The sequence below is a fragment of the Suillus bovinus genome (assembly GCF_016758785.1).
Source record: "Suillus bovinus strain UH-Sbo-P2 chromosome Unknown EDB93scaffold_62, whole genome shotgun sequence".
Taxonomy (NCBI): domain Eukaryota; kingdom Fungi; phylum Basidiomycota; class Agaricomycetes; order Boletales; family Suillaceae; genus Suillus; species Suillus bovinus.
Genome location: NW_024542118.1, coordinates 94624 through 116894, shown reverse-complemented (window position 1 = coordinate 116894; position 22271 = coordinate 94624). Strand labels below are relative to the sequence as shown.

At 47.8% G+C, this 22271-nt stretch overlaps 11 protein-coding genes across 11 annotated transcripts; 10 read left to right on the top strand and 1 right to left on the bottom strand.

Annotated features, from left to right (window-relative positions):
- The first annotated feature begins 1735 nt into the window (after window positions 1-1735).
- Window positions 1736-4138, top strand: EDB93DRAFT_1167447 (Alpha/Beta hydrolase protein). Its single transcript, XM_041450239.1, has 4 exons — window positions 1736-1990; window positions 2041-2126; window positions 2174-2287; window positions 2340-4138. Exons 1-4 carry the CDS (start codon window positions 1743-1745, stop codon window positions 3677-3679), a joined length of 1788 nt encoding a protein of 595 aa, XP_041304352.1. The 5' UTR covers window positions 1736-1742; the 3' UTR covers window positions 3680-4138.
- A 1162-nt stretch (window positions 4139-5300) lies between these two features.
- EDB93DRAFT_1330694 (Pex19-domain-containing protein) lies at window positions 5301-6455 on the top strand (the record flags this gene model as incomplete). Its single annotated transcript, XM_041455175.1, has 5 exons — window positions 5301-5436; window positions 5490-5876; window positions 5962-6095; window positions 6155-6322; window positions 6384-6455. Exons 1-5 carry the CDS (start codon window positions 5379-5381, stop codon window positions 6453-6455), a joined length of 819 nt encoding a protein of 272 aa, XP_041304351.1. The 5' UTR covers window positions 5301-5378.
- Window positions 6456-6877: 422 nt separating this feature from the next.
- On the top strand, window positions 6878-8376 carry EDB93DRAFT_1253670 (uncharacterized protein; the record flags this gene model as incomplete). The annotated part of the gene is made up of 5 exons (XM_041453491.1): window positions 6878-6917; window positions 6957-6992; window positions 7601-7768; window positions 7832-7977; window positions 8035-8376. 5 exons carry the CDS (start codon window positions 6878-6880, stop codon window positions 8374-8376), a joined length of 732 nt encoding a protein of 243 aa, XP_041304350.1.
- Window positions 8377-9000: 624 nt separating this feature from the next.
- EDB93DRAFT_1253669 (uncharacterized protein) lies at window positions 9001-9742 on the top strand (the record flags this gene model as incomplete). The annotated part of the gene is made up of 5 exons (XM_041453490.1): window positions 9001-9150; window positions 9206-9238; window positions 9283-9407; window positions 9454-9533; window positions 9591-9742. The coding sequence occupies 5 exons, from the start codon at window positions 9001-9003 to the stop codon at window positions 9740-9742; spliced, it is 540 nt and encodes a 179-aa protein (XP_041304349.1).
- An 864-nt stretch (window positions 9743-10606) lies between these two features.
- Window positions 10607-11293, top strand: EDB93DRAFT_1210851 (uncharacterized protein; the record flags this gene model as incomplete). The annotated part of the gene is given in 3 exon segments (XM_041451039.1): window positions 10607-10730; window positions 10783-10915; window positions 10935-11293. Coding segments are annotated over 3 exon segments (513 nt in total), but the record flags the coding sequence as incomplete, so codon positions are not given.
- On the top strand, window positions 11136-12522 carry EDB93DRAFT_1167433 (uncharacterized protein; the record flags this gene model as incomplete). The annotated part of the gene is made up of 4 exons (XM_041450238.1): window positions 11136-11348; window positions 11542-11607; window positions 11663-12276; window positions 12307-12522. Exons 1-4 carry the CDS (start codon window positions 11306-11308, stop codon window positions 12520-12522), a joined length of 939 nt encoding a protein of 312 aa, XP_041304347.1. The 5' UTR covers window positions 11136-11305.
- A 218-nt stretch (window positions 12523-12740) lies between these two features.
- EDB93DRAFT_1167427 (uncharacterized protein) lies at window positions 12741-13784 on the top strand (the record flags this gene model as incomplete). Its single annotated transcript, XM_041450237.1, has 1 exon — window positions 12741-13784. The coding sequence occupies one exon, from the start codon at window positions 12741-12743 to the stop codon at window positions 13782-13784; it is 1044 nt and encodes a 347-aa protein (XP_041304346.1).
- A 673-nt stretch (window positions 13785-14457) lies between these two features.
- Window positions 14458-14796, bottom strand: EDB93DRAFT_1167423 (uncharacterized protein; the record flags this gene model as incomplete). Its single annotated transcript, XM_041450236.1, has 2 exons — window positions 14458-14584; window positions 14639-14796. Coding segments are annotated over 2 exons (245 nt in total), but the record flags the coding sequence as incomplete, so codon positions are not given.
- Window positions 14797-15224: 428 nt separating this feature from the next.
- On the top strand, window positions 15225-15928 carry EDB93DRAFT_1339268 (uncharacterized protein; the record flags this gene model as incomplete). Its single annotated transcript, XM_041455417.1, has 2 exons — window positions 15225-15280; window positions 15307-15928. The coding sequence occupies 2 exons, from the start codon at window positions 15225-15227 to the stop codon at window positions 15656-15658; spliced, it is 408 nt and encodes a 135-aa protein (XP_041304344.1). The 3' UTR covers window positions 15659-15928.
- Window positions 15929-19441: 3513 nt separating this feature from the next.
- EDB93DRAFT_765375 (uncharacterized protein) lies at window positions 19442-20213 on the top strand. The gene is made up of 3 exons (XM_041457383.1): window positions 19442-19672; window positions 19727-19955; window positions 20015-20213. Exons 2-3 carry the CDS (start codon window positions 19734-19736, stop codon window positions 20165-20167), a joined length of 375 nt encoding a protein of 124 aa, XP_041304343.1. The 5' UTR covers window positions 19442-19672; window positions 19727-19733; the 3' UTR covers window positions 20168-20213.
- Window positions 20214-20360: 147 nt separating this feature from the next.
- Window positions 20361-21146, top strand: EDB93DRAFT_1339266 (uncharacterized protein; the record flags this gene model as incomplete). The annotated part of the gene is made up of 2 exons (XM_041455416.1): window positions 20361-20928; window positions 20988-21146. The coding sequence occupies exons 1-2, from the start codon at window positions 20704-20706 to the stop codon at window positions 21144-21146; spliced, it is 384 nt and encodes a 127-aa protein (XP_041304342.1). The 5' UTR covers window positions 20361-20703.
- Between the last annotated feature and the right edge of the window lie 1125 nt (window positions 21147-22271).

Sequence of the window (22271 nt, the reverse complement as noted above, 5' to 3'; positions counted from 1 at the left end):
CTAGAATTCAGCGCTGTATTGGTCAGAAGATAGAATCCATTGATGAAATCCACGATGTGAAGGTATCATTGAACACTGGCTCAACAATCCTTTTGCCACCCAGGGATCCTCTGCGCCCAAGCCACCCTGTATGGGTAGCATTTCAGGAACCTACGCTGATCGGCCATTGATTTGGACAGAACTAGGCCTGGATTCTGCCCCCGAACTTCTTGGCTTATATAACCACGGAGAAGTCGAGTGGGGCAGCCAGCTGGTCGGGCGAAGCACGTAATTTGGAAACTAATACCTTATTTCCTTGAATTCCTTGACCTGTATGTAATCCAAAGACATAAATTTCATGCGACGAGATCTAGAGCGATGTTAATATATTCAGCATACATGGTCTCGTCGACCTTAGAGGTGTAGTAAACTGTGATAGCCAGGGAAGAGAGGCAGTGGCAAAATCATGCCCTGGGTGTCTTTTCGGAGCCTGATCACATGTCTTCCTGAAAGTAAAGATATAAGAGCCTTGAATTGAAATAACTTCGGATGTCTGATGCCTTTCGAAACAAAATTATGAGTACTTTATCGTTGAAAGCGTGTTTCCGTTCCAAAGTTGTCGAGACTCGAGAACATTCTAAGATATGAATCAAACACACGTTGGGGAGGCCGCACATCTTCAAACTCCCAGGTTGATTCAAACGTGGGAATCCGTGTTCGTATCGATCCGAAGTTGGATACCAAAAGAAAACAATGGTCTCCATCGATGAACTCGAGACGATATAAACTCTTCCTGATACCGTGATATGATATGAACTGTCTTTATCCTCCAGTTATCTGCGCACTGAAGCCAGATGTCGAAATTACCGCACCGCGTGCACGCACTTTGAGGTAAGTGTCGTGTCTTTTTTACCTTGATTGTACGTACTTATAGTTCATTTGACCAGGTCACCTGTGGCAGTCATTGAACAGTCTTAACAATTTGTCAGACTTGTTTGTTTGCCGTCGTTACATGGTTACATTGTTGATGATGATGATCGCGTCAGTGTGAGATGCACTGATTTTGACGACGACTATGTTTCGGTACGTTTGACAGTGCTACTGAACCCGATGCTGCAGATGGTACACTCTTTGAGAATGCCTTGGACTTACTGGTCTCGTCTTTCTTTCTTCGGATAATCATAAATGCCAGTAGTGCCGGTCAGTTCGAACCGATCAGGCCCTTCTGTACAATGCACCGCCAAAGTTATACGTCATACTGTAACCCCCGTGACCTTGCCGCGTAAGTTCTTCGTATCAGAACGGCACAATTGAATCGTTCAGGGTTTGACCGGACTTGTCGGATTTATATTTGATTTGATTCCGGTTTACGCCGCTCATCACGTGCTTCAATCGATAGACTTGCCTATCTGAGCACTACGCCTACATTTCTTACCTGCATTGACCCAATTTAGGAGCAGATGACAGTATACAAGGAGGCCAACATGCCTGGACCGACCGCAGCGTACCTCTCCTCTCTCCACTTACCCTACACCACAAAAACTCCTTGTTTCCCTTCCCTTCCCGATTTTAATTTGCCATGATACTCGATCGTTCGCATGTTAGCATACATCACAGTGTGCTAGGAACTACTTTCAAAGGCATCGATCATCCAATATCCACCCCGGATGTACCCATACACCAATTCCGCGGAATCAAATATGCCAATGTACCAGCCCGCTTCCGTCAATCGAAACTCGTCACTTCGTACCCCCCCTTAGTTGATGCAACCCGTCACGGGTATGTCTCCTTTTCATGTTGTTCCTGTTCAACTGCTAAAGTGCTCGTTCAGCCCAATATGCCCACAACCTGACCGGAAAAGTTTTGAAGAAGAGCTCATTGGTCTTGACGACTGTGATATCCCAAGACAAGTCTTCAAACAGGATGAGTTCGAGTGTCTCAATTTGAACATCACCTGTCCTGCTGGCCATCACCGTACATCACAAGTTCCGGTTATGGTCTGGATCCATGGGTGAGATTAGTCTCGTGCTTCTCGGTTGTAATAGACGCTCATACGAGTAGCGGAAGCAACCGTGGTTGTGGCTCAAGTTGGATCTATGATGGTGGCGCTCTTGTCAGAAAGAGCATTTGTATTGGCTTTACCAATCGTAATGGTCACGATTAAGTATGTTCCCTTCCACCTTGCGTGTATCAGTGCAGTGGTATTCATTCATGGTTAGCTTTCGCATAGGAGTATTCGGTGTTGCCGCAAACATGCAATTGGCAGAAGATAACAGAGCAGCAGGCGACGAAGGTGTGGGCAACTATGGTTAGTCTATTTTGAACCCTCGCATTACTTTAACTGATGCAGTATCCTACAGGCCTGCGCGACCAACGTCGTGCTCTGGAATGGGTGAACCGTTTCATCGCAGATTTTGGCGGAGACCCATCCAATGTCACCTTATTCGGACATTCTTCGGGAGCAGCAGACATCATCGCTCACCTGTACTCCAATGCCAACTTGACTTGCCCTCTATTTTCTCGGGCAATTGTTCAAAGCGCTATCATCGAGCACAATCCTCCAGAACCACATTCAGCTGGATGGCAACTGTCTAAAGCATTGGCTCCACTGCATGCCTCTTCCGTCACACAACTTCGTGCTATAAATCCTGAGACACTTGTCAACATCAATCTTCCCTTTCGCGCTGTCGATGACGGCGTCTTCTTCAGAAAGGGATTCAAAGATTTCCTCTTTCCACACTCAGAATCAGAAGAACATTCCAGGGGTCATCTTGACAAAGGTTTGAATACGCTGCGGTCTGCCATTCGCAAGGCAAAAAGCCCGCACCCAATGAGCAACCATGTGCCTATCGCTCCCCCTGCATCCACCCCTGGTCTCCAGCCTCTCCTTATCGGTGACTGCGCATGTGACTCTTCTCTTTGGTCTCAGCCTGCGCGCAACTGGGCTGCTCCTGCTGTCGTGCGACGAATTCGTGCGATCTGCCAGTCTATCACCAAGTCCTCTGTTCTTCTTAATGCTTATGAAATAAGCTCGCACATTTTTACGGAAGACCTTACCGAGCGATTACTTGAGATGGTGGAGGATGCACGCATAGCGTGGCCCACGGAGTGTGTTGTTCAAGCTGCGCAGAAGAGTGGTCGACCGATCTGGCGGTATATATTTGATCAGGAGGGTCCTACGCAGGGGATGCCCCACCATGCAGCAGATTTGGTATACTTGTTCGACAACATCCCACTCCCATTATCACCTTCGTCCTCACCTACTGCTTTTGATGATGACGAGCCGCTTCCATCACTCCCATCGTCAAGATCGAGCACTGCTGACATGAGCGAAATCCTTGACAAGACGTGCACCCTCGACAAGCTTGACCTCATGGATATCGACAACATCTCTTTCGGCTCAGAGTCGAGTTTCAGCGGGTGGACCCAACCCGTCGTTGACGAGTTGATGTATGCCCGTGTACGAGACGCGATACAGGAACGGTGGATCACATTCGCGCACGGAGAGCGGCCATGGGACAATTCTCATGGCAAGGTGTACGTTTTTGGCCCTGAGGGCGAAACAGGCGAGCGAAGTGCAAGCATCTTTGGAGGCAGGCGGCGTCAAAAGCTTTGGGAGGATGTGCTGAAGCCTTTAGGCATGACGCTTGTGCAAAAGGTTGCACAAGAGCTCAGCAATGGGCCTGGGCTGGCGCGGTAGTTGCCGTGAGTTCAGCCGCGTACCATGATGTCTCAAAAGCGCATGTCGCACATGATTTGGATTGTTCATATCTGCAGTGATAAAGGGATCATCTGTTGGGTTGCGAGGCTGGTCTGTGTTGTATCTTTCTTTCCTACTACCAAGGGTCTCTCGTACATGGTCGAGCTCCCCATTTAATGTATCGCATTATATGTCTACGGTCATAGTCACACTCATCTAAGTTACTTCGGAATACACATGTATTTAATCATTGCATCAATCTCAAATACAACGCAGCAGCATAACGCGAAGGCGATATCCACTGTACATGGACAGACACATCATACATGATGGCTTTTGAGCTTGATCAAGAATTACGCGCATAAACGAATTGTAAATGATCAAAGATACACAAGGACGTACTGATCGACTCATTTTCACGTCTGAGAACATTTGCAGTTGAAAGAAGTTCGGCGTGCTATCATGACAGACGACGGAGAACGCCTCTTCCATAGCTTTTACATATTCTGCCAGGCCGGTCCAGAGTTCAGCTCGGAGCTCATGAGTTTACAAGAGTCATTATTCATTACATACGTCTGATGTGCCAGTCGACGGATGGAGGAGTCAAACTTTTCCAGTCTCCATAGCGAGCATACAAAATTCACCATTATTGTTCTGGACGAGAAGACGGCAGGTACTTCTCATTCATCAAGTGCTGCTTATCACTGGAGGATGTTCGATATCGCTGTCTCGGGTTATTCACGAACCCCGGTTGAATTGCCAATGTACCAGAACCTGGCCTTGAGTATCGTAGTGGACGGCATGTCAAGCCACAATGTAATTCAAACATCGGATACTCCAGATAGAAGTCGCGATATATAAGAAGAGTAAAGATCAGCAGTGTGGGGCACACAAGAAGCTGAACATCGGATCTCTAGAGAGAAGTCGCGATATATGCGGAGAGGAAGAAGACGATCAGTAGTTGGAGCACACAAGAAGCTGAACAATACATATGATAAGGTCCTCGTACTACCGTGACCTATTGTTGGCCAGCCACGGCGAAGGGTATTGAGACGTACGAAAATAGGTGGCGATAACGTTCACTGTCGTCTTTTTCGAGCGGGTAAAGCGGATAGCGCCAATGATGTACGTAGGTCTAGGTGAGTGGGTTGGTCGGAGATCTGGGAGATGATTTGATATGAGTGTGCAATCGACGACGACAGTTCAGGACCCTAATAGAAGCAGATAGAACAATATCGTGATGATGACTTTTATTGGTGAGTGTAGAAAGTGACTCGAAAGGTCCGTTTCGCATGATTTATTCTTTGTTTTCGAGCCAGATTGAAGGACTACACCTCAGAATACTCAAAACCTGTTGATATACCCGCGGGTAACCCGTGCTATTCCCTAAAGGTTGGGAAATGGACAAGATCATATTGACGGTGCACAGAACTAGAGGAGAATTCTTGATTTGAATGAGCACTGATTTATACTAGTAATTATAGGGATTTTGGGTTCAGCATGGTTGATGGTCGCGGTTAAGCTCTATGACTTGATACTTTGTTGATTTTGCCATCTACGCTCACATAAGCCAGCGGTACCTAAATAAATATCTCGATATGGCTCAGCTACATGAATTTTTATTCAGTAACCATGTACTTACTACTACTACTAGTACTAACCGCTGAGCGCTGAAGCTTTAAACAAGCGCAACACGGTCATGTCCAACAGCACCAAACCACGTGTTGATGATGAGGACGACGTTGATGATCTCGACGGTCAGAAGTCGTCCATGCTTTCATTATCAAGATGCGCTTATAAAGGCTAGCAGATGTCCTGGATCAGTTTACTCCATCCAAGGCCCCTGCGTCCAGCTCATCCCGACTATCAACGTCATCGCCTGCTGTGAATGAACCAACCTCGTCTCAGGCATCGAAACAAAAGCCGTCTTCGTCAGATGCCGACTTTGAAGCTGATTTTGCAAAATCGCTTGCTGAAGACATGGAAGCTCTTTGGCGCGGTATCGCACACCAGGAAGTGAATGAAGGTTTGAACGATGAAGATGAGACTTCGGAACAACGAGAAGAGCGGGAGCGCACCCTCGCAGCGGCTTTGGAAGCTATGATGACGGAAGGGATGAATGGCTCGACCGACCCATCGCTCGCACAAGGAGCACCTATTGCCCCCAAAACTGGGGAAAAGGACGACTTCCAATCGCGTATCCGGAACACCATGAACAAACTCAAGGAGAGCTGAGTCGGGTTTGAAGTATTCGGATCCGAGCAGTTCTGCTCCTAGCACAGATCCTCTCGAGACGCTTTTATCTCAATTTGGACTTGAGGATGAAGAAGATATGCAGGGTGTTCTGGAAACTATGATGGGCCAGCTTATGGGCAAGGATGTCTTGTACGAGCCATTAAAAGAACTCTCGGACAAGGTAAGCCTGTTTCTCAGCATAGTGAAGTCTCTGATGTTCTTCTTTTGTCATATTTGCAGTTCCCGGACTACCTCAAGGCCAATGCAATTACATTAACATCCGATGATAAGTCGCGCTACGATGCGCAGATCATCTGCATAAAGCAACTCCTCCAAATTTTTGAATCGAAAGATTACACTGACGATGACGACAAGACGAGAATCAAAATCGTCGACCTCATGGGCGAGGTGCGTTAGGTCTGAGTCTACTACGCTCGACATGGCATTGACATCGCCGGCATAATCACAGCTTCAAAAACACGGGTCACCTCCAGAGGAAGTCATGGGCCCATTACCCCCCCGGATTGAGCATGGGCGCTGACGGTATGCCAGATATGCCGGATAACTGTGTCATCGGTTGAATACGTATCGACGGAGGGAATGAATAACTTTGAGCGAATACCTGAGCTTGTAGGCCACATCAACAGTGCTGATCTAGTTTCTTTCGTAGAAATCATCACGTACCCATGATACGAAATCGGGCACCAGCTTTGTGTGGCCCCCTGCGGTTCAGATTACTGTATCTGCTACATCAACGATGTAATACAGACTACTTGGTTACTTGCCGGAGCAGGGGAGGAGTTCTCAAGAGTTGTATACTTATGAAAACAAGATTCTGATCCCGTCCATTTTAGTTCGATCTCCGGTGAAGGATTTGCCTTCTGAGACTACGTTCATGGCTTAGCGACTTGGAGTTTGAATCATGCTCCAGAGTTCTCCAGGATGACTGGAAACTCATCCATCATGCATCATGGTTGGTGGGCTGATGAACGATCATCCGAAGGTATATCTGGAACCGCTGATGATCTTAATTGCATGTTAGGAATCAAAGCAAAGCTCGCAAACTATAACGCCAAAGGTACGAATAAATATCGAGTGACGAATGTGCAACTGGGGGGAAGGAGTAGCATTGATGAAGGGGCTCGGACCACGTCGTCGTATTTCGAATTTCCCCAAATAAATAACGATTTGCTACGCACACATGATTTTACCTCCCTGTCATGTGACTCGATGTTCCGTTTCGTCAAAGTCGTTTTCGTGTTTATCACAATTTCTTCTGTTTGATCAACAAACACACGAAATGCAAGCATATTGCATGTTGCAAAAATCTGATTTGTGACCTGCATTAGTATGTCTGCATCTCGTGTCTGCAAAACATACTTCCGTTAACACACCGTGCTCAAGATTCCACACCCCTTTACGGATGACACCAATTAATATCACTGCGACAGTCGACTGCGAGAGATCATGCAAGAACTAGCTGCACTAACCACCATGGAACGCGGAGACTGCATGCAGAGTTTCGAGGTCCCGATACGGAGGGAACTTGTTCTCTGAAGGAGAAAAGAACATATGCTGGCGTGGCTGGCTCTGTCGTGCAACGTGCTTCCTGGGGCTATCTGACTAGTAGCGCATCATATATTTGTAGGTCTCCGTCTGAGCTTCTTACTAAAAGGCTTGCTGCAGGCCCGTTGGATGATTCTGCGACGACGGTGCTCCGAAGACTCACCCGTTCTGAATGGAACGTAGTTCGGCAAACTAACTCGATACCTTACAAAGATGCAGTGGCCCTGACTCTGTATGGGGACTCACAACCTGTTCAGCAGGATGAACAGGATCGCGATCCTGGCAGAGGTTCGTCTTGCTGTACCTGTGCTTTGTACTACAATGACTTATGATTTTAATTTATCCCTACAGGAAAACCATTTCGTAGATTACGACGCCTCCGGAGACACAGCGATAGATGTCTGCCTCATGAATATGTGATTCCACAACGATCTCCGTACCCAGATCCACTACTACCACACTCTGATGAGACCGGTGTTCCCGCACCCCTCGATGCGGTGTAACGGGAAGGACTGCAAGGGGAATACAAGGCCAGGCTCTATAACGGGAAGTAGCGGCTCTATCTATCGTGGACCGACTACGATACGTCGCAGGACTACCAACTACGAGGCAGAACTTCTGCTCCTGCGCCAGTGGAGGGGTGTGTCCTTATGGAAGATATTTACACCCACGTGAAGCGTATTGATCTTCGTCACTCCCTCGCATTTGTCTCGCTGATGCAAACAGTCAGTCTAGATGGCAAAGACACTGTGCTTAGCACAGAAGCAGTCACAGGGCTCAAAATCCCACTTCAATTTACACCTGCGCTTGGGAGGAATCACATTACCACTGCCGTTGTCCAGCTCTACCTTCCACGTTTAGCTTCAGACAAGGAATGCGAGAAATGTGCAACATAATCACCGAGTTTCATGGATGTGCGCCAGCGTACAACGCTATTTCTGTCAACGTTTTTCGAACCTACCCCAAGCTATCTATGTGTACACAAACTCCCGCAGCCCGCTACATCGACCTTTCTTTCGGTACTAATGAAAATGGTCGACGTTCGAGTTCAGTCAACATGCACGGCACCTACTGCTCCGTCGTTCCTTGGTTCATACCGAAAAGCGCCATCTTCCGGGGGGTAATTCCAAACATGCAGACCCTGTCCAGTACCACGGGATGTCGCCCATTCCTGAGGGTGTCTCACATCCTGACATGCTCTTGTTCACTCTCAGACATCTGGAGAACTTCGGAAGATCAAGCTCGTTTTTATCTCTATCGACGTTTCCATTGTTCGACATCGTTCGTTGTGTAATCCTTGTGCTTTATCGTACGAACCATTGAACCGCTGCAACTTCGTGTCTGTGCGAAGGTACAATCAGTTGCCTGGTGCACGAAGATAGATAAGATATAGACGCTGTGTGTAGCTGTTGTGTCGTAGGCCGTAGGAGCCCTTCGTGTTCGTTTGATGTGATATCTCGCCAGTCTCGTTCTGTACCACAGTACAGTTTTCACGATAAACCAAATCAGGACGCACATTAATGGCAACCATTGATGCCCAGGACCTCAGAGAAAGAATTGGGCGCCTTCGAGTTCTGATCATAGGGAGAGCAAACGCAGGCAAAACAGCTATCCTTCACAAGATCTGCAACACTAATAAACCAGAAATTTACCATATCAAAGGAAAGAAGGTACGAAATATGATCTATACCATGCAGGCGTTTATCGCTGATCAATTGTGGGTAGATTGACACTGCCGTCGTGGAATCGTCGATCAAGGTATGTACACCATTTTCACTGTGAGCAAGATGCACTGACGGAAGCTCAGCGTGGAAATCATGACATTACAAACGAGATGGTTTTCAAAAGCAATCCTGTTTTCGCCTTTCACGATTCGCGCGGCTTCGAAGTGGGCCCTGAAAATGGAGAAGCAACTCCACACTATCTGGTCAGTAACTCTCTTCTGATGTTCTGTGCTTGCTAATTGTCATCAGGTACTGTATTCCAATGGACGACCAGAGTCGAACATTCCAACGGTCGGAGAAGTTCTTCTCTGAGTGCGACACTAGGAACAGTAAGCTTGAAACCTCATTGTCACTTATTGTGCTCGGACTAAATGGTCAATCTTCAGTTCCAGCGGTCGCGGTATCCACCAAGTTCGAAGCTCTGCGTCCAGTCGCACATGGAAAAATCGAGAAACAAGCAGAAGGGTTATCAGGAGAAGAATACTTGAAGAGCATCTTACAGCGCATTGACGAACCATTCACACTGACGGCGCTGTAAGAGTGTGCAACAGGATTACTCTTCACTCCTGGGAACAGGATCATTCAGACTGGCATTAGTTGGTTTCTCACGGCATGGCCAGTTGTAATAGTCTTATGCAATTCACCTTTCTTCTTTGGTTCGGTCTGACTGTACTAAACATTATGGGAAACTATAGTTGGCCCCAGTCCACTCTCATGAAAATTCTCGGCGTCAACGCTCGCAAGCAGGTGTTCGTCATGCTGGTGGCCGCCTAACCAACTTGCTGTGTACCACCACTCTGCTCTGTCTGCTCATCCGAGACTCTTCCCATTCTCACTAGCTTTTCTTGGGATTTAATATAGTGGTATAACTTCCTTATGTCACAAGTATCGGGCACCGACGATGTCGAGGATCAGCGCACCCACAACGATGAACAGCCTCCCCCCCAAAATGATACCGTAGGACCCATCGAGGAGTAAGTTGCAGCTTCCTCTGATCTGTCACCAGTCTAACAACAAGATAGGGAGAATATGAATGCCGAACCTTCGGCGGAGCTGCTATCAGGGAAGCAAGTGTTCCTGCCCTGATACATCTGCGTCATTCCTTACTAGGACTGCAGCTGGAACACAGGGCTTCCTCAACTATCAGAACCTGACGTACAGCAAATTACTTCCAATGTTGCACCGGACCATCATTTAGTTCCGTAAGTTCCTATCAATGAAGATTTTAAAAAAGCTCCTAGATTGTCTCAGCGAGGCGGACAAGGGTGTGGTGGAGAAGGGTCAACCGACTCTGAACGAATTGTAAGCGAAAAGATATGGCGAGCAATCGTAGCTGACCACATTCTATGCGTAGAGCAAATATTATGAAGCAAGTATTAGTTGTTCTCCAAGACTCGACGATTGCATCGAAGAGTGGCAAGGACAGCCGTTCTCGTTTCTGGGGGGTGTATAAAAGAGTCGCAGAGGAACACGACAACGAGTTCCTCGAGCGATATACTACTGACATGGACATCGTCTTGATCTTCGTAAGTTTAGGATCCTTATCTTTGATCCATTTTGAGACTGATGTTTGATTAGTCTGGTCTTTTCTCTGCTGTCAGCACATCTTTTATCGTCGCGATGGAGTCCAATCTCAGTCCCGACCCCAGCGACACCACGAATGCCCTTTTGAAGCAAACTCGTGCAGATCGGACTCGGCAACCTCGCTCAAGTGGGCTCTACTCCCGCAGACCCAGCATCTACGTGGTCGCCGACCGCCCAGACCCTGTGGGTTCAAACTGTCGCATACGCAAGCTTGTCCATGAGCTTGCTCGCTGCATTTGGGGCCGTACTGGGCAAGCAGTGGCTCGGGTACTACAAGTCGCACAGATATGGTCGCGGCTCGGAGGAAGAACGAAGCAAGCGCAGGCAAGAGAAGTTCGACGGCCTCATGACATGGCATTTCGATGCTGTCGTGCAATCATTTCCCGTCTTGCTTCAAATCTCCCTCCTTCTCTTTGGGATCGCCCTCGGAGCCCACATATGGAGCGAGCAGCCCAGCGTCGCCTGGGTGATAATTGCCACAACGATTTTCGGATTTCTGTTCTATTCGCTGACAGTGATGGCATCTTTGATATCTCCGGCTTGTCCATTCCAGACGCCAGGTATCAACGGTGCTGTATATGTTGCGCATCAACAGTAAGATCATTTTGCTGAATTCTGTCTGTTATTCCCCGTCTGAATCAACATTGCAGGGGTTCTACGCCCAGTGTTCAAACGAGCCTCCAGTTATTTCCAGCAGCTACATAGTGAGCCATATTTTCTTAGATATGCTCATATTTTGACCGTTCTTGTCAGGTGTGCTGCAACAATTGCTTGGTGTCGTCAGATCGAGATGGACCCGATTATCTGAAGTACTTGCAGGTGACGTTTTTATATACTCTTACACAGGATATCCAGTGCTCATTTCACTTCACAGGCCCTATGCGTGGTACTGGCGCATTCGCACGACGCTCTTTTTGGATGTTATTTGCTATCCTTCACAAAGGGCTGCGTTCTTTGCTTCCGCACTCTTCGGTAAAGGTTGTGGACTCAGAAGCACCATCGCTCGACCAGGATCTAGATGATTTGGAGGAAAATGATGGCACCCTTACTCTCGGCCTCCCGGACATATCCACCAGCGATCTCGAAGCGCCTAGCATCAAGTGGCTACTGGAGACATCTACGGACCCTGAAGTGTTTCTTGCCACTGCCAAGTTTGTTCCGCAGGTCGAATGGCCCCTGGATATTGACACCTCGGACATGCTGCCTCAGCTGTATGATATTTTTACAAGTTGCGTCGACATCCAGGAACACATTGTACCGTCGTTGGAGGAGAAAGCCTGGGCATGTGCAATGGCTCTAAGCCATCTATACTATGGACGTGTTCTTCAGGTATATCCTGGCCGTGGAGAATTTCTTGGTCGCGAGAGAAGAGACTATGGCACGTTTCTTGATATGTGGCTAATTTTGGACAGGATTCGTCCAGCCGACCTGACGATGCTTGACACGACCATTGATCTTTGTTCAGAAGATCCCCATCCTTTTTTCTCAGTAGATGCTTATTCCGACTCTGTCTTGCAGTGGTTGTCGCATTCTCTTCCTTACCACTTTGTTGCTGGGCGAGTGAATAAAGACACGGAAAACTTTGCGACAACGGTGATATCAAAATTGCTATCCTCTCCGTCAAATCAAATTGTAGCCAATTGCACTCTTCTTGCTTGCGTCATGGTCGGGGCTCAGGTCGACAAGAAAGACATAGTTCGGATTGATAAAAGGTGTCATCGACTCATTTGGTAGTTTTTCTGTCATGATTAACAAAGAGATCGTGTAGTTCTGCTCTGCCTCGACTCAAAGAGTCCCTTTTGGCGCAGTTTCAAAAGGCTCTCTGGGCATGCGACGGAGGCGGGCTCGACAAAGATGATACAGGAGTCGCACGCCGGGCATGGAACCTCCTCGACATTATCTGTCGCATCCTTGAGCTTGCTCGAGGTTACTTCATTCCTTCAATCCATGTCATGCGGAACCTGGATGTGTGCAGGAAGATATATTCACGAGCAAGGTCATCCGAACAAAACGATGCCTCAGTTTTGTTAGCAGCGCTGCAAAACGCACTTCACTTTACGTTCGCTGCTGCCGCCATATCCCGTGACCATGACAGCTTGTGGTATGCCAACTTTTTTTTGCAAGGCGAATCCCACTCAGCAGAAAACTTTGACTGGGCGGCGGACTACTTCAACTCCATCCATTCCGATGATCAGGAAGCGGCATATGACATACTCTTGCTACTGGGCGGCATGAGGGTGCGTTGGAGCCCCGCTAAACAACATATGTTCATCGAGAGGCTCATTGCCTACATGGACAATAACATGCCTCGACATTTACGTCATGCCGCTCTTCGCGCCGCTCGCAGTGCCCGAGAAGAAATTGTCTCGATTGATGCCGTTGATGATGCAAGGCTACAGGACATGGTTTTGACCCAGCTCTCCCCCGCTATTCTGTCCGTAGTTTGTCCGCACCCAGATACAACGCCGGTCGATGAAAATTCCGACCGCTTTTTCGATTATAACCGCGACTCGTGCTATCTCGAACTGGTCTGTGCCCTCGCGAAGAATTCCAAATGGCACCCCCATTTGTCTGGGGATCACCATATAGATCGGTGCATTAGCATGATTCCAGAGTACTGCCAATCCGAATACCCCAACCAGCATGCCTTTTACATAGCTGGTATCCTCCTCCAAATCACACCTGAACAGGCATCGGATACATCGCTTGATTCTGTTACAGAGCAGCAGTGGTGGGACGTGATGAGATACGCGTGGAAGAATTCTCCCTATGATTTTGGCAACACACGCTATTTCGAGATCCTTGTTCTTGTGGATGGCACAAAGAAGTATATGCAGAATGCTTCGAAATCTGATCTCGAGCAGCTTGTTGGAAGATTGGATTTTGTCCTCGAATATGTGGAAGAGATGCAGAGGTCAGAGCAGGTGAAGGAGTTGAGAACTGTGGCAAGCAACATGCTAGAGAGCTTTGGTCAACAATTACCAGTGGCTAGTTAATTATGACGCATAGCGTATCAAGAGTCCTGGAATCAGAGACTCGGAATACATCAGTAAACTACAATTTTTCCCACAGACGTCTAAAATTCGTGTTCTAACTTTTCTGAACAGACAACTTCCACAGACAACCACAGACCGCACAGTATGCACAAATATCACAGATAACACAGTACTAGGTCACAGCTGAGTCAACATCTGAGATCTTTGCACCATTTCAAAGTCTCCGACAACGGTTATCTACATCATTACATCTTTATCAAGTTACAGGGACGCAAGAGACAACGATGTTTCACAGTACAAACTATCGAGAAGACTTTGCGAAGCCGTCGTTGTTTGCCAGTGCCAGAGACACCGGGGTTAGAACTTCAAAGACTCGGCGGCTTCCAAAGTGGAGCACGTTACAATCACTGGGCTGGTGAGCAAAATTCAAGTAGTGCTGAGCGGCCACAATTGCAAGACTTTGGACTGAATCGGATTTCAATGTGCAGCCATCATACCGAGTCAGCAAGCCCTCGAACTCAAGCTTAGTGGACCATGAACAAGACTAAGCCCGATCAATCCTTTGCAGATATGTTAAAACATTCACATTGCTCGAGCAGTATCAAAATTTGTCTAAAATCAACCATACTGATTGACTCGACACTAGGCATTGTACCATCAACCATGATATCAAACCGAGAGCAGAAACATAGCTCACTATCGTGATGTGCTGCTCAGGCTTCCGGCTTAATTACAGCCACCACCCCCTTGGTGGTGGATGGTGCCAAGTCACATTGCAATATTGGAGTTGGGCTCCTTTGCTCTAAGAGCACAGGTGAGCCATGTGGTTGAATCCTGGTTGCTCAGTGACTCACATCAAATGCAATTATGCAAGAATAGCCCTGGCAGCAATGCTGTGTTAGGTCGCAATATTCATTCTTTTCACTACACTTGGCATTTGTATCGGCCTGGGTACTGACAGCCATAGATGCTGTCAAAGCACAAACAAGGGCAAGGAAGGAGAAACGCATTTTCTGTGAGAGCTAGTATGAGGTCTTCTGAGAGTGGGGAACACTATAGGAGGACGACCAGCTTTTATATCCTGCCTGGATATATGTATGAACGCGATTCTGATCAATTTGGCAGAATCGTTATTGCTGTCAGATGGTAGAATTCCGGTAGAACCTGCAGGAGTGCGTTTAATTGATTAGGACTATCGTATTATATCCTGCCGGCAGACCTAGGCATCTTTTTCGAATTCGTCACCACAGAACGTTCGTTCAGACCCCCGAACTCTCACTTGTCGCTCAATCATTTGAACCCGAGTGGCCCTGCGCAGCGACGGTGAAAATTGGCAAACCCTAGTAATGCATCACAAAATTTGCTCAACTCAGTGAAGTGGGCTATGCCCGAAGACTATGACAACGAAGGCTTGCCTATGCTACTGCGTCCGATGGCTCTATGACTCTCTCCTTGGCTGAACCCGACCTAAACTCCGCCAAACCTCCTACATCAGGGTTTGCAATATTAAAGGAATTCACAGTTGCGTTGGCGAGGCGTTTTTCGCCGAATTTGTCGCTTTGTTGTTCACCTCTGTTGGTCACTTCGGTGGCCAACGGTTCAGAAATCGCAACTTCAGCACGCTCTGTCGGAGTATGAGTTCCACTCAATCGGGGCGCGGGAAGGATGCCGATTATCCGCCGCCTTCGCCCAGCAAACTTCTGGCTGCGAAACTGCTTGTTGCCAAGGTCAAGAAGGCTGCCAGGAGGCCCAAAGTCAAGCCTGACTTGGGTGATGCAGACATCATGCAGTGTCCGTCAAGAAAGCTGCTGCTGGAACAATGCACGCGGAGCAAATCACGAACATGGTCTTTACGATCTGCTGACGACACGTAAATGGAATGAGCGCATGCAATCTCAGCATATTGATCTCGAGTAAATGTCGCAAAATTCTCGACCATCACACGCAAATTTTGCGCGACCACAGCGAGTAGTGAACCAGCAGGATATTAATTACATCAAGACACATGATCACGAGAGACACGGGTGGGGGAAGAAGCAGAGTTTCATTACTGACTAGAGACGAACCGGAAGCCATGAGGACGAAGACAACGACAGAGACAGCCTGAGGAGGGCAAGAAGTCTTCCGCCGTCATGCTGACAAATATATGTAATACCAAAAAAGGACACGGCTATCGGACCGAGTGGAGCCGTGAAGATCCGACAGAAATTTTCCAAGAGACCTGTACCGGTACAGGAACTATGGGTAGATCGAAACACTCCTCACGAGGGCGTGCAGGAAATGGCCAGTCTTACGGTATGAAGCTTTCACAGGTCTGCGCAGACTCCACGCCAAAGTCTTGATACACGTCTGTGCAATGTCTGAGGAAACATGTCTAAAGTTACGGGCGGTCAAAGGTCTCTCTGTTTGGTATCATCGCAACCACCCTGCCTTCTACACCACCCACCATCGCCCATTTTGTCATCTATATCGACCATCGTCATGCCAATCTCACCATCTTGGTTAGCTGGCCGCCACGGTTATGATCCCTTAGAGGGAGGACATGGCAGTCACAAACTGACAGCTGCAGACAACGACATGATGTTGGGAGGTGAGTAGGAAATAGGCGAACACGGAGGAAGTGGTAGCCTCGCAGAGATGGAGGTAATGACCTTGATGTCAGGCTGGCGAGATGCAAAATCGACCTCGTACGGCGGCCTTGACTTCCCGGCACTTTCTGAATCCGAGCAACCCAGACTCCATAGACCTCACGCGGACCGGCCAAATCTGGCACCTCCTGATATCATCGAAATTCTAGACTTTAACTTGTAGTCCAGGAACTGCTCATTTGACGAAGGCGAGCAGGACGACGTTTACTTCTCTCTTCCTGGAAAAGAAGACGTATTCACAATGTGATGACACTTGTAAACAAACGACTGTTCCGGTAACTTGACTCGCAACTACTAGTACATGTGAGTGTTTCTAAATTATATTCCACGTTCAGATTAACCACCACCCATGAGCGGGTCCTGGCGGTTGTGTGGCTGCTGGATATCTGCTGTGTGGACACTGGAAATGCATGTGAAACGATGTGGCAAAACTTTGTGGGTGCCATTTTTCAAATTGGCGGCCACCGGTTGGCTGATCTTGTCGGTTGTTTAGTTACTGGATACCTGATATATGGACATCGAAAATGCATGTGAAACGGTGTGATCTATGTGAGTGAGCAAGCATGGGTAATAGGCATTGCCCTAGAAGTAATCACAATAATGACATTCGAACACACACCATGAGTCATATGACATCAAATGCGAGATTTATGGGATCTCACTGCATCCCCAATCGTACCTGAAGCAACTCGCATAAGAGCGATTGTCCTGCCAAATAGTTGCTACGCGATTGAACTGAATACGCAATGTACGTTTTCGTTGCCCAATCCCCTTGCTGATAGATCTAACGGTTAATACGCCAGTGCAACCATCGTTCGTTTTATATTGGCCATTTCCTCGCTCCTTGCGCTCAGCGCAGGAATTAGTGCAGAATGCGTGGCCTGTCCTAATTGCGATTATGAGCGGGTTAGTATTGAGCAAGGAGATGCATGTATCAACTTCTGGACGTGCTCAGGCGACACCATCACGTGCACTTACCCTTCTGTTGCAAATCCGGGAACCTGGAATAACTGCTCGTATAGTGCGTCGACCGTAAGTAACGTCTCTCGCAGCAGTGCATACACACTCACCAATTTTTCGGAAATGCCAGGGCTGGGCACTCGCAGCTGGCCCCAGTGAGATCTGTTTCACGGGAGTGGGAGCCAACGCGAAATGTGAGGCACCAAATAACCCTTACAATCTTGCCATCCCAGGCTGCACCGCTTCATATGGGCTTATCAACGGAACCAACGGTCAGCTATTATAAAGTAAATGAACTGAGGAGTCAAAGAGCCTGGTGCAGCACGCGCTACCTCCACCTCATCACATCACAAGTGCACGAAATACGATTTGATTGTTTGCTGCCCGTTGGGGCGGGACCCTATAGTATGCACCGTGTCTATTAATATTTCTGCTTTGTATGCGGTGGTGGGCGACTGCTCTAATGGTTCTAGCAAGAGTGCGAGAACGGAGACACCAACTGAAGGCGAATGGTAAAGAATGACAGATGAGTTAGGTAACTTATTCCTCTCTCGGTTCGTGCGACGTTACATGATCTCCAAATGACTAGTCCGGTCTATTGGTGTGCGCTATATACTTTAACAGGGCTTTGGTGAAACTGTTCAAGTTTTGTCGGGAGTTGTATTGGAGATTTTGAAATCCAGTGGAGGCGTCTCTTCAGAGGGACAGCGTTGGCCTGTTCGCAACTGGAATAAGAACGAGATATGACGGCGTGAGCAATTATCGATCATTTCTGCTGAGTATGTGGCCAGATGCGACGGGTCTATCGTTTGGGAAACCGTGAAGAGTTATTGGCTACATACCACGCCTATAATTAGCGCTATGTACTAGTATTTCTGCCAAATTCCCTTTTCGGTTCGGAACCGACAGAAAAGGATTCCATGGTCTCGTTGTGCGAGACCAACTATTATTTGAATACCCTGCCGGTGGGTCATGGTCACTGGACGCAGCTGGCCGGTCGTTGTTCCGCGGTTGCAGTCGTGCGACAGATCCTGTACTCCTACTAGGTATATACAATTAGTAGGTCATCCCCGCCATCCTAGCGTTCCTCTTGTCCTAGCTAACAGACTCTTATCCTAGGAGACGGGTGACTGTTTCTGGTGTTAAGAACGTAGTCTGCCTCGTGATGCTCTGCTGGATGCTTTGACTTGGACTTCACTTGTTCGAGCCAGTCGCTAAGCCCACTGGATGCCCAAATCCACTGCTCCCTCCGGCAAGTAAACAATGGGTGGGTACCTTCTGTACCTTCAAGTTCCCTTCCCTTTTGAGCAAGGAAATGCATGTTTTAGCTGCTGGACCTACTCAGGCGATACTACCGCGTACAATTAGTCTTTTGTTGCAAATCCAGGAACGTGGAACGGCGACTCATACAGTGCATCGGTCGTGAGTAACCGTCTCTCCCATCAGTGCATGCACACTCACCGGTTTTTCGGAAATGACAGGATTGGGCTCACACCTGGTCTCAGCAAGATCTGTTCCTCGGAAGCGGGACTCGATTAGAAATGTATGAGTAGGAAATAGGCAAACACGGAGGAAGTAGTAAACAGACAGGCAAGCAGGTGGGGTGCAATAGTGGCATGGTGCGGCGGCCTCAACAGACTTCCCGGCACTTTCTGAATCCGAACAACCCACTGACAGGACACAAATCTGCATCCAGTTTGCATAGACCTCGCGCAGACCGGCTAAATCTCGCACTTTCTGAGATCATCGAGACTCCAACTTGGAGTTCAAGGACCGTTCACTTGACGAGGGCGAGCAGAATGTCATTTACTTCCCGCTTCCTGGAAAAGAAGAATTAGTCACAGTTTGTGAGCAAACGACTGTTCTGGTGACTTGATTCGCAAATACTAGTACATGTGAGTGTTTCTAAATTATATTCCGTGTTTAAGTTAGTCACCACAAGCGGGTTGGTCTTGTTGCTAGATATATGCTATGTGGACACTAGAAATGCATGTGAAACCGTGACAAATTTGTGGATGCCATCATCCAAGTTGGCAGCCGCCGCTAGTACTCGTGTGGGTTGTGTAGTTGCTGATATCTGAAATGCATATGAAATGGTGTTTTGTGGGTGAGCTAATCACACTAGTGTCATTCGAACAGACCCACACACCACGGATCATATGACACCATATGCGAAATTTATGGGATTTCGCCGCATCCCCAATTATGCTTCAAGCAACTTGCATATAAGAGCGACTATCCAGCCAAAGATTTGCTACGCAAACAAAACAACTACATCGTGTACGTTTTCTTGCGCGATCCCCTTGCAGCTATATCTAACAATTAACACTCCAGTGCAACCATGATCCATTTCGCGCTGGTCCTTTCCTTGCTTCTTGCACTCGGCACGGGGGTCAGTGCAAGATGCCAGGCCTGTCCTAATTGCGATTATGAGCAGATCAGTATTGAGCAAGGGGATGCATGCCTTAGCTACTGGACGTGCTCAGGCACTACTTACGACTGCTATTACCCCTCTGTTGCAAATCCGGGAACGTACAATGTCTGCACGTACAATGCATCGGACGTAAGTAACTAGCTTTCGCAGCAGTGCATGCATACTCACCGATTTTTCGAACATGCTAGAATGGGGGACTTATAGCTGGCCCCAGCGGTATCTGTGAAGAGGGAGGGGGAGACAACGCGCATTGTGAACCTGCCAATAACCCTTACAACATTGGCTACGGGTGCACCGCTTCATATGGGTTTGTTAATGAAACCAACAGTCAGCTATTATAAAGTAGTTAGAGCCTAGTGCAGCACGGGCTACATCTACCTTACGACAAATGCACGAACTGCGATTTTTGATTGATTTTATTATAACTGTTGTTCATTGTTCGTTGCTGGTACATGCGAGTGTTTCCAGATTATCTTCCGTGTTCAAGTTGGCGGCCACCGGTGGGCTGATTGTGTAATTGCTAGATATCTGCTTCGTGTACATTAGAAATGCCTGTAAAACAGTGTGATAAAACTTTGTGGGTACAACCATGGGGTGAGCAAGTAAGAGCAAGTATGGGCATCGCTCTGGAAGTAATCACACTGATATCATTCGCACAGACCCACACCACGGATCATATGACACCAAACGCGACCCGGAAATTTATGGAATCCCACTACATTCCCAATCGTGCCTAGAGCAACTTGCGTATAAGAGCGACTGTCCAGCCAAAGAGTTGTTGGGCAGTTCAAACAAATTTCAAACAACTACACCGTGTACGTTATCGTTGCGCGATCCCCTTGCTGCTAGATCTGACAGTTAACAATTCAGTGCAACCATGGTTCGTTTTGTACTGGCTGCTGTTTCCTTGCTCCTTGCGCTCGGCACGGGAGTTAGCGCAGAATGCGAGGCCTGTCCTAATTGCGATTACGAAAACATCAGTATCCAGCAAGGAGATGCATGTCTTAACTACTGGACGTGCTCAGGCGATACTATCACTTGCTATTACCCCTCAGTCGCAAATCCAGGAACGTATAATGCCTGCGCATATGGTCCAGCCAATGTAAGCAACTGTCTTTCGCAGCAGTACATGCACACTCACTGATTTTCCGGGAATGCCAGGATTGGGCACTCATATCTGGTCCCAGCGAGATCTGTTTCCCGTATGCGGGAATCAACTCGAAATGTGAACCTGGGAATGACCCTTACAACCTTGGCATCCCAGGCTGCACTGCTTCATATGGACTTGTCGATGAAAACAACAGTGGGTTGTTAAAGTGAATGATTTGAGGAATTAAAGAGCCTGGTGGAGCGTGGGTTACCTTTGAACGAATCCATGTACTTACTTCACTTTGGAGTTCAATTTTGTGTAATTCTCCTAGATATTGATCCGATGATCGTCGGACTAGTATCAGCCATCCAAAATGTTGCTCTCTCGCACAACCTGGGTATGTGTTTATAGCGGTTAAGCGGTCCGACAAGACGTGTACTGATGGAGCAGTAGGGCCAAAAGGTCTAATTGTTTGTTCCGTTCTTCGGTTCGATTTATTTAAGGATCCATCTGGATATAGAGTACCAGCCCCCCTGTTACTGTCCCGCCTTGAGTCGGCATTCGACTGGTTGCCATCACGGTCCATAACTGTCATTTCTGTGTTACGGAGAGCCTTCTAGATAACACACATTAACAGTATGGTCTTCCAGCACAGTCATGATCGTATCTGATGTTGAACAGTATTAGTCGTCCAGCGGCTGATTCACTGCATCGCCTTTTCCATCGCGGTCTTTGGTAGTCGATTACATCATCATGTCGTGTCCAAAATGACATGTCGAATGCTTGCAGTTTGAGGATATGGATGGACCACACAACAAGGAAACTGGGTGTTCACCACCGTGCCACCGTTAAATTGCTCGAGATGTACCTCGTTATCGCAATCGAGTGTCATGAGTTGTCCGCGCAGAATATAACGGTAGCACACAAGGCCTTTGAAGGGCAAGGAAATAATCGTGGAGACATGAGCATCAATTCGAATATCCATTGAGCTCCCCGAGTGTTGGCGGCAAGTTGGCGGCTATATTATTATGTAATCGTAGCGCCGCTGACGCGCCAGGGGCCAGGGCCCAGTTTCCGACTCCGTTTACTGGTACATGTGAGTGTTTCTAAATTATCGTCCGTGTTCAAGTTGGCGGCCACCGGTGGGCTGGTCTTGTCCGTTTGTGTAATTTCTATAGATTTGCTGTGTGGACATTGGAAATGCCTGTAAAACGGTGTGATAAAACTTGTGTGGGTACTACCATAAGGTGAGCAAGTAAGAGCAAGTATGGGTATCGCTCTGGAAGTAATCACACTAATGTCATTCGCACAGACCCACACCACGGATCATATGACACCAAACACGACCCGGAAAT